This window comes from Phoxinus phoxinus, assembly GCF_949152265.1.
Source record: "Phoxinus phoxinus genome assembly, chromosome: 18".
NCBI classification, from domain to species: Eukaryota; Metazoa; Chordata; class Actinopteri; order Cypriniformes; family Leuciscidae; genus Phoxinus; species Phoxinus phoxinus.
In genome coordinates, this window is record NC_136893.1 from 29353596 (window position 1) to 29364914 (window position 11319).

The 11319-nt window shown below is 42.0% G+C and overlaps 1 protein-coding gene across 2 annotated transcripts in view; it reads left to right on the forward strand.

Annotated features, from left to right (window-relative positions):
- Window positions 1–7751, forward strand: part of LOC306986257 (6-phosphofructo-2-kinase/fructose-2,6-bisphosphatase 1-like) — a 37954-nt gene extending 30203 nt beyond the window's left edge. For both annotated transcript variants that reach the window (XM_079589314.1, XM_079589315.1), the window contains exon 7: window positions 4774–7751. In XM_079589314.1, the coding sequence (XP_079445440.1) occupies window positions 4774–4833 (60 nt within the window). In that variant the 3' untranslated portion in view covers window positions 4834–7751. The remainder of the gene's footprint in view (window positions 1–4773) is intronic.
- The last annotated feature ends 3568 nt before the right edge of the window (window positions 7752–11319 follow it).

Here is an 11319-nt window from a genome sequence, read left to right on the forward strand (position 1 = left end):
ATCTACTCCAGCACCTTTCATTGGCCCTCCTCCCCCCATCCCTACCGACCTCCCTCCCCTTCCTCCACACTGCCTCCTCTCCCAGTTTGACTCGGTCACCACTCCTGAAATCTCTAAACTCATCAGCTCTTCCAAACCCACTACCTGCTCACTTGATTCCCTACCTACTCCACTCCTGAAGTCCTGCCTCCCCGTCCTTTGCCCCTACCTCACTAACCTCTTCAACTCCTCACTGTCCCTTGGAATTGTCCCCTCTGCTTTCAAAACTGCTGCTGTCACACCAATCCTTAAAAAATCTGGTCTGGATCCCTCCTCCCTCAACAACTACCGCCCAATATCCAACCTCCCCTTTCTGTCTAAAACCCTGAAACGTATAGTTGCCTCACAATTACAAACCCATCTTCATGCCAATAACCAATTTGAACCCCTCCAATCTGGTTTCCGCCCCCTCCACAGCACAGAAACCGCTCTCCTCAAAGTCCTCAACGACCTCCTCACCTCTGCTGACACCGGTTCCCTAAACATCCTTATTCTTCTTGACCTGAGTGCAGCCTTTGATACCGTGAGCCATAACATCCTGCTCACCAGACTCAAAGACCTTGGAATCGAAGGTACCGCACTCAGCTGGCTCCGTTCCTACCTCTCCAACAGATCCCACTTCATCTCTCTTCATAACCACACCTCTGCCACAGCCACAGTCACCCAAGGCGTTCCCCAAGGCTCCGTACTCGGCCCCCTCCTCTTCATCATCTACATCCTCCCCCTTGGTCAGATACTCCGCCACTTCAACCTGAACTTCCACTGTTATGCCGATGACACCCAGATCTATCTCAGCACCAAATCCCCCTCCAATCCTCCCCTCTCCCACATCAACTCCTGTCTGTCAGCTATTAAAACTTGGATGCAACGCAACTTCCTCAAACTTAACTGCAATAAAACAGAATTCCTCATCATAGGAATCCACACTCAGAAATACCAATAACCCCACTCTCACCATCGACGGCACCATTGTTTCCCCATCTCCCCAGGTCCGCAACCTCGGCGTGATTTTTGATTCAACCCTCTCCCTTGAGCCCCACATCCGTCATGTCATTAAAACCTCCTTCTTTCACCTCCGCAACGTCGCCAAAATCAGACCGTCACTCACACCCCCTGCTGCTGAAAGACTCATTCACGCCTTCATCTCCTCACGACTGGACTACTGTAACTCACTACTCCTTGGTATCAGCTCGACCTACATAAAAAGACTCCAACTGGTCCAGAATGCAGCCGCCCGACTCATCACTCGCTCCAAATCTTGGCACCACATCACTCCAGTCCTAAAACAACTACACTGGCTTCCCATTTCCCACAGGATCACATACAAATCCCTGGTCCTTACCTACAAAGCCATCCACCACCTGGCCCCCTCATACCTCACTGACCTCCTCTCCCCCTACCATCCGTCACGGTCCCTCAGATCCACCTCAGCCGGTCTCCTCCGCATCCACAAATCCAAGCTCCGCAGTTTTGGGGACAGAGCCTTTTCCAGGGCAGCTCCCAGGCTCTGGAACTCCCTCCCCCATGAGATCCGCACCTCTGAGTCCCTCACCATCTTCCAGTCCCGCCTCAAGACCCATCTCTTCACCTCTGCCTATCCGTAGCCCCATGCCCTTCCTTTTTTTTTTTTTTTTACCAGCCCTGTAAAGCGACTTTGAGTTCGAGAAAAGCGCTATACAAATTCAATTTATTATTATTATTATTATAGCAGAGAGACTAGTTGACACTTCAGGATGCGTTAGGATGGGTCCAGACGCAGGTCCACCATAGGGGAGAGACTAGTTGACACTTCAGGACTGCGTTGGGATGGGTCCAGGCGCAGGTCCACCATAGGGGAGAGACTAGTTGACACTTCAGGATGTGTTAGGATGGGTCCAGACGCAGGTCCACCATAGCAGAGAGACTAGTTGACACTTCAGGACTGCGTTGGGATGGGTCCAGACGCAGGTCCACCATAGGGGAGAGACTAGTTGACACTTCAGGATGCGTTAGGATGGGTCCAGACGCAGGTCCACCATAGCAGAGAGACTAGGTGACACTTCAGGACTGCGTTGGGATGGGTCCAGGCGCAGGTCCACCATAGGGGAGAGACTAGTTGACACTTCAGGACTGCGTTGGAATGGATCCAGACGCAGGTCCACCATAGGGGAGAGACTAGTTGACACTTCAGGACTGCGTGGGGAAGGGTCCAGGTGCAGGTCCACCATAGGGGAGAGACTAGTTGACACTTCAGGATGCGTTGGGATGGGTCCAGGCGCAGGTCCACCATAGGGGAGAGACGAGTTGACACTTCAGGATGCGTTGGGATGGGTCAAGGCGCAGGTCCACCATAGAGAAGAGACTAGTTGACACTTCAGGATGCGTTGGGATGGGTCCAGGCGCAGGTCCACCATAGGGGAGAGACTAGTTGACACTTCAGGATGCGTTGGGATGGGTCCAGGCGCAGGTCCACCATAGGGGAGAGACGAGTTGACACTTCAGGATGCGTTGGGATGGGTCAAGGCGCAGGTCCACCAGAGAGAAGAGAGTTGAGAGACTAGTTGACACTTCAGAACTTGCGTTGTCGTCGGGTCAGGTGCAGGTCCACCATAGCGGAGAGACTAGTTGACACTTCAGGATGCATTGGGATGGGTCCAGGCGCAGGTCCACCATAGGGGAGAGACTAGTTGACACTTCAGGACTGCGTTAGGATGGGTCCAGGCACAGGTCCACCATAGGGGAGAGACTAGCTGACACTTCAGGACTTGCATTGTCGTCGTGTCAGGTGCAGGTCCACCATAGCGGAGAGACTAGTTAACACTTCAGGACTGCGTTGGGATGGGTCCAGGCGCAGGTCCACCTTAGGGAAGAGACTAGTTGACACTTCAGGACTGCATTGGGATGGGTCCAGGCGCAGGTCCATCATAGGGGAGAGACCAGTTGACACTTCAGGACTGCGTTGGGATGGGTCCAGGCGCAGGTCCACCATAGGGGAGAGACTAGTTGACCCTCAGGACTGCGTTGGGATGGGTCCAGGCGCAGGTCCACCATAGGGGAGAGACTAGTTGACACTTCAGGACTGCTGTAGGATGGATCCAGGTGCAGGTCCACCATAGGGGAGAGACTAGTTGACACTTCAGGACTGCGTTGGGATGGGTCCAGGCGCGGGTCCACCATAGGGAAGAGACTAGTTGACACTTCAGGATGCATTGGGATGGGTCCAGGTGCAGGTCCACCATAGGGGAGAGACTAGTTGACACTTCAGGACTTGCGTTGTCGTCGTGTCAGGTGCAGGTCCACCATAGCGGAGAGACTAGTTGACACTTCAGGATGTGTCGGGATGGGTCCAGATGCAGGTACACCATAGCGGAGAGACTAGTTGACACTTCAGGACTGCGTTGGGATGGGTCCAGACGCAGGTCCACCATAGGGAAGAGACTAGTTGACACTTCAGGACTGCATTGGGATGGGTCCAGGCGCAGGTCCACCATAGGGGAGAGACTAGTTGACACTTCAGGACTGCGTTGGGATGGGTCCAGGTGCAGGTCCATCATAGGGGAGAGACCAGTTCACACTTCAGGACTGCGTTGGGATGGGTCCAGGCGCAGGTCCACCATAGGGGAGAGACTAGTTGACCCTCAGGACTGCGTTGGGATGGGTCCAGGCGCAGGTCCACCATAGGGGAGAGACTAGTTGACACTTCAGGACTGCGTTGGGATGGGTCCAGGTGCAGGTCCATCATAGGGGAGAGACCAGTTCACACTTCAGGACTGCGTTGGGATGGGTCCAGGCGCAGGTCCACCATAGGGGAGAGACTAGTTGACCCTCAGGACTGCGTTGGGATGGGTCCAGGCGCAGGTCCACCATAGGGGAGAGACTAGTTGACACTTCAGGACTGCTGTAGGATGGATCCAGGTGCAGGTCCACCATAGGGGAGAGACTAGTTGACACTTCAGGACTGCGTTGGGATGGGTCCAGGCGCGGGTCCACCATAGGGAAGAGACTAGTTGACACTTCAGGATGCATTGGGATGGGTCCAGGTGCAGGTCCACCATAGGGGAGAGACTAGTTGACACTTCAGGACTTGCGTTGTCGTCGTGTCAGGTGCAGGTCCACCATAGCGGAGAGACTAGTTGACACTTCAGGATGTGTTGGGATGGGTCCAGATGCAGGTCCACCATAGCGGAGAGACTAGTTGACACTTCAGGACTGCGTTGGGATGGGTCCAGACGGGATGTGATGTGTATGCTAGGTCAAAGAGATGTGTTTTTAGTCTAGATTTTAGTCTAGACCTTTCCTGATCTTAGACTGCAAGTGTAAGTCTGCAGCCAGACCCTATTGGTTTCCTTTGTATTTTTTATCTGTTCGGTTTTAGCAAGTTTATTGTCAGCACTTGTCACGCCATAATACTGTGCTGCACCAAATGCTTGGGTTTTGCCCACACCTAAGATCTGATTGCCCCCATTGTGAGAGTATAAATATCAAAACGCTTTGTTCCTGGGTTGCTTTCTTTGCAAAAAACACCAATGCCTCACCGGGATATTTTGAAGGATGTTTAAGTGTTTATAATTATTAATCTGATTTGTAAGCTTGCAAGAACATATAACCGCAGTATTTGTGTACATTCTTTGTGATTAAAAAGTGCATGATTTCACAAACATTAACCATATTTTATCTTCTATTTTTCAGCATTCTCCTTTCTTTGTTTGAGATGTGAATTTGTGTGATACTGATCATCTTCTTGTGATGTTTCAGAATGTGGATGTGAACAGAGATCCAGAGGATGCTTTACTGACTGTACCGGAACACAACTAGACAAGATCACAAGTTCTCCTCTTAATGATGAAATATATTTTACTTACTTTTAGGGCCTTCTGACCTTGGATTTTGTAATTGTGGGATGAAAAGTGTTATTCAGTGCTGTCACACTGATCTTAATTCAGGTATGATATGAAATTACCCATGTGTTAAATAGTTTGATGAAAACATTAGTTAACATTAGTTAGTTGACCCAAAAATGAAAACTATCCCATAATTTACTCAGTTATATAAGAAAAATATCCTAGCTCTTCAAAGCTTTTAATGACGTATTGAAGTCTAAAATGAGAATTTTAATGAGAAATGAGAGACATGTCAGAGGAGCTTGAGTTTGTTGCTCAGCATCACTGAAGGGAAGATAAACAAGAACAAGAATCCAGAGACTATATGATGGTTATGTCTAATTCAAGACTATCAACTATCAGCATTTAATGATCATCATCTTTTTTCTTTTCTTTTTTGCCACAACAAATGTGGTTTGCAAAAACACGAAGTCAGAAAAAAAAACTGAAGTTAAAATGTCAAGGGTAAAGAGCCCAACTAAAGCAAACGCTAATCTCCATAATAATAACTTCAAACCAAACATTTTCAATTAAACTTCAATATCTGAACATATGTTAATTATACTGTAAATAAAAGCTTCTGTAGATGTATGACAGAAATAAAATAAAACTGGTTAGTAATAAGTGCAATAATGTGTAATGGTTGGAAGTCAGTTTGTGTTTCTCTCTTTTTCTGTTCTTGTTGTTCCTCTTTCCTTCAGTGATTCTGTTGTTAACAGCAGGTGTTCATCACTAATGCTCAACAATCATTAACATATTCACTTAATTATCTCACTGCAGCACTGCATCAATGTTACTTTTACAATTTTTGTAACATTTCTTGAAACCATCACTCACTTTCTCAAACCCTTAAACACAAAACCAACATTTTCAAACCACATTCACAGAACCTCTCTGACTCTTCTGGCAAAAGCAATCAATTGCCTCAAAACCATTTTATCTGTTCCTTAAAATCAAACGATGCTTTCAGATCATACACAGCGAGTCAAAATTATAAACACTAATCATTCGTTAGACACAACATAAAAAATGGAGAACAGGAAAAAAAGTATATTGTAACAAAGTAAATTAATGTTCCAATTACGTAAAAAAGTATAGTAATGACAACGTAGTAAGGTGAATAAATGGTATACTGTATCCACTGCAAGTGTAGTATTGTAATGGATATTGTAAAGTAGGCCCATCGAATGTCTGTATATTCAGCACTTGCAAACTGTGACCCAACTGCAAAAGCCAAAAAAATCACAGTAAAAAACTCTAAATGATAAGCATGTTACAGTAAAGTACACTCAGAAGAGTTGTGCAACTGCAAAATCAAGGTCAGTGAGAGAGATTTTATTCTGCTTCAGCATCATGTCTTCATGTTGGTCTGGCCGGAGGAGTCGTCTCTGCAGGCAAAGCGAATAAAGCCAGATCCAGCCTTGACAACATTCTCCACACCTGCTCTTCCTCGTCCTCTTCCTCCTTGTTCACCACCTCTTAAACACATACTCTTCCCTCTTATAATGTTACCATGCATTATTGGTATCAACATTCAGTCCAACATTTTAGTCAATATTGGCAATCTGAACTGACTTGTATTATGTTCAGTTGGTTTGATCACATCATTAGAAATAAGTGTGAACAATTTTGAGTCATTGTGGGTAAAAGAGTGTTTAACTTTTGCCTGCCTGTGTTTAGCATTTTGAAACATAAGTGCATCACAGTGCAAAATGTGTATTTTACTGAGTGGAAATGTGTTTAAAGTTTGGGGAAAGGAGTGCATGAGATTTGCAATCAGTGTTTTACAGTTTTTCTCAATTGTTTACACACAAATACTGGTACTTGAGACACAATGACCACAACATGTAACTCATGCACCAACCCCCTGAACCACTTCTGTTAAACTAAAAGCACAATTCCTGCTTTACACTCAAATTGCAGCTCTAAAACACACTTTTTTAAAACACTGCACACAATTCTCTGCATTTACAGTTTTTACAATCGCTATGACAGTTTTTTCAATACATTTAACAATTTTCCTAAACTCTTAACGCACCAACACACCTAAAACACACAATTGGCAAAACGGTTAATTTCATGCTCAAAATCACACATTGTAAACTAAACTCCAAAACTAATTTTCAAAATACAATAATACACTAACACAATACACTATGTCTAACAAAACACTGAAAACATGTTTCAAAATCAAATAATTATTCAAAACACTAACACATGTTCTCTTCCAACAGGAACATTTAGTCAATCATAACACAATGACGGAAAAAACACTAACATCAGCTGAAATTACAGAAACTGCATTATGTTATGTGTCAGGTCTGCCCTTATACAATAGACATTGTATTGATCATAGATTGTGTTTTGCACTGTAGTTTCTTGTGAAGCCTCTCTACATTTTAGTTTTGTTGGGTTTAGTAAATACATGCATTTTGTTTCTTTTGCTGCAGAAATTCAATACAAAAAATGAATGACCATCTCAGAGTAGCTTTATGTACAGTTTATGAAAAGAAAAAGAAGACAGAGACAGAATTCCTGCAGTAAAGACTATTTGCAAAAGGACATTACAGCAAGATAATGCTCCCTCGTGCAGGCATTTTTTTCTTTCTTTCTTTCTTTCTTTCTTTCTTTCTTTCTTTCTTTCTTTCTTTCTTTCTTTCTTTCTTTCTTTCTTTCTTTCTTTGTGTTGCTCTATATTGTTCCTCTTCCACACAAGATCAGACCAAAGAGTCCTCTTTTAGAACAAATGGTCTGCGATTGAAAGAAACTCAACACCTGAGTATGCTTCTGGATGGGAATCAGCTGTAATTTATATATTTGCAAAACTTCAATAAGCTGTTTCTCAGTAGCAATGGAATACAGTTTTTTTCAGTCGCTAACAAGCGTTTGTCCAGCCAGTTGTCACATTTTCAAAACTCTAAACACAATTAGCACAGCATCGGTATTTTGTGGCCATACCATTCACACATTTCATGTCGTTTTCACACAATATGCAGTCAGTGAACACATTTCCATAATGCTTACATTTTCTTAACAGACAAGCTATACCTCCCAACAAAACTATGGATTGTTTTTGTAGTATTTACGAATGTTAACACACAACATCCCACAATAGCAAAAACAATATTCCAAACCTTAGATACAGTATAAAAACCTCTGCATCTGCAATGATCAGTTCAAAGACAATATATCTCAGCTGATAATAAACAAACAATTGAATAATTGACACAGAGCTTATTTATGTTGCGTAAATTGTGCCAACCACAGCTGATTCCAGTCTGGCTTAGAGTGGCAGGGGCTATTTTTTTCTATTACATTGACACTTATTCAGTAAAAGGAGGAGAAGGGAGAAGAGCAGGCCCAGTGAGAGATGCAGTGAGCCAGTGGACCCTATAATGTCGAGCGCATCCTTGCCTTTCTCAATGATCTCCACCAGCGCCTGGTTCTAGAGCAGCGCCTGGTTCTCATGAAAACATGAGAACCTTTGTAATTACCTGGGACAATGTGGCTTTCCATCATTCTCAAGCAATAACAACATGGTTTGAAGTCCACCCAAGACTGGTAAGTCTCTTCCTTCCACCCTATTTACCTTTCCTCATCCCCATAGAGGAGTTCGTTTCTGCATGGAGGTGGACGGTTTATGACCATCAGCCACATGACCAGATGTCCCTCCTTGAAGCCATGGATGCTGACTGCAGGGACATCACAGTTCTTGATTGCATCGTCTTGGATAATATCAGATGTGATGTTGATGAAAATATGTGGCATAACCCTGAAGATCGCAGAGACTAGATACAGTAATTTTGTGCTTTTTTAGTACTAAAACAAAAGTACTAAAAAAAGTTTTTTTTTTTTCTTTTCAGAATGCTCATGTGTGTTTCATGGATATTTTGTTCACTGTAAGCAATACTGTAACACTTTTTCTGTTCTATCATACCGTGTTTCTACTGTACCTCCTGTAGTAAACAGTAAAGGATTTGCTTTCACTGGAATGCTTTTGAATGTGAACATTACTACATGTGGACATACAGTTCCCAACCAAGAAACATAAAAGTCTATGCAGTTTTTGTAATGTCAAGAATAGCCAGTATTCTGAAACCTGGTGTACTTTGATTGACTGCATGTATCTTGTGAAGTGAAAACAAGTGTTATTCTTTGACATAATAATTTCATTTTGAGTCAGATTTCCAGTGTTTTGGTAAAGTTAGTGTGTGCAGAGAAAGATGTGTTCTATTTTGAAATGAAGAGTTAGTATATATTTAACAAAATGTGTTTTTGAGAAGAAAATTATCCATTTGGCCAATTGTGTTTTGTAGGTGTGAGTCTGTGTTAAGAGTTTAGAAAAATTATCTAAAGTATGGGTAAGCGCTTGTTAGCGATTGAAAAAAACTGTAAAATGCAGGGAATAGTGTTTCAATTCACAATATGACCAGCTGTTCACTTTGACTTTAGCCTATATAAGTTATGTTTAGAACATGATGTTATCTGTTCTGACATACAGTGTGAAAGCATTTGTAAATTTGGCAGTAAAATTACATAGTTTTGGTCTTGGTTGAGCTTGTGTGTAAAAGAAGTTCAAGCATTTTAAATTTGTGTTAACTGTATGCATTTTGTGTCAAAGCAACAAGAAATGTGTTACTTGTATAGCCTACAAAGACGGATGTTGTGCTAACCGTGTTAAGTGTTTAGGAAACTTGTTAAATGTATTGAAAAAACTGTCATAGCGATTGTAAAAAAACTGTAACTCATCATCACACAGGCAAACACCGTCACAGTTTTACAATCAGCAATCAGAGCTTCAGCATAAAAGGGCAACAGGAGCTCTTCAATGGAGCAATGGATGCCAACATTGGAATTATTATTATTTTTTCTGTAACTGTATACCGTAAATTCTTGTTGTTTTGAATCTAGACCACAGTATGTACAACTTTGTGTTGGGATGTACACTGTGTACATTGTTTTTGTGGGAAAAATTAAATATATTTGTTACAGTGTATTTGTGTGTATAAAAACAATAAACAACAATATTCTCAAATATTTTTCAACACACTTATGTATGTACTGTCTGTAGTAAGTGTAACACTAAACAAAAAAGGCCTAAGTCATTATGATGAATGGAGATGAAGTATTTTCCATTATCATAGTGTTTTACATTGAGCACATCAGTGTTCAACTGGTTCTTATGAATGTCTATTCATATGATGGTTTGTGTGTCATTTGAAAACAAAATACCATTTTGAGAAGAAATAACATTGTTTTGAATTTTAAGTTTCATTTTGCAGGAGAATTGAGGGGTTTTGCCCATTGTGTGTGTGTTTTTTGATTTGTGTGTAGAGTTCTGAGAATATGAGGCATGCTTTCAGAAAATGTGTATAAACAATTGAGAAAAACTGTAACTACCAGAACTTGTTTACAGTTTTTTACGACTGCTTACACACAAAATCTTTTCATGTCACACGATTTTTGAAACCTCTCACTCAAAGTGCAAAACTACACACCAAATCTCCAAAACCATGAGCTATTTCTCAGCCTTTGACTCAGTTTTCAATTGCATAAAATACTTTTTTCAAAACAGTACACACAATTCTCTACCTAACACACAAATCTAACAGGAACTAACTTCCTTTTCCAAACACAACCAATCAAAATGCTACACTTATTCACCAGGCCACACACACACTCCTCACATGTGCAAACACTAATAACTTTTAACACTAATTTCACTAACCAAACACTGCTTTACTGTAGTATAGGCCTATAAATAGGCCTATGAACAATGGATGCCAACAATGGACAGAGACGCCACACACACAATTGTGTTCTTTACTGTATTCTAAAGAATATACTTTTGGTTTACATTATGGTTGTGTTGTATGCTACTGTATACAACAGTAATGTTTGGCCTAATAAATATGTTCAGTTTCTACATTGCATTGGTGATTACAGTGTACTTGTTCCCCTCTCAGCGGATTACTCTCACAGTAACATTATATTGAAATGAAGATATAAGCCAATGAAACACCAAAGAGCTTTAGATTCAGAACAACAGTGTTTACATTATACTATTATGAAAGAAGTGTTTGCCGTTTGATGCGAATGCTTCATTCTGATGTGTGTTTATGGCATTTTGCCTTTCGTGTGTGCAGTTTTGTGAATTGTGTGTACATAAGATTTATGTATTTGAATTGCATAACAATTTTCCATTCATTTGGATTACATAGTTTTAACATAAACCAATTAATAATCTGAATGTGATTCATATTTTTAAGTTATATATAAATGGCTTTGGAACACAGAAATTCTCATGGCTTTTTTGCTACATTAAATGTGCTTTACAAACACAAAATTATAACAGACAAAAAAATATTTTATATTAAAGAGTCAAGGGTCAAGACCCCAACTAAAGCAAGTGCTATCCACC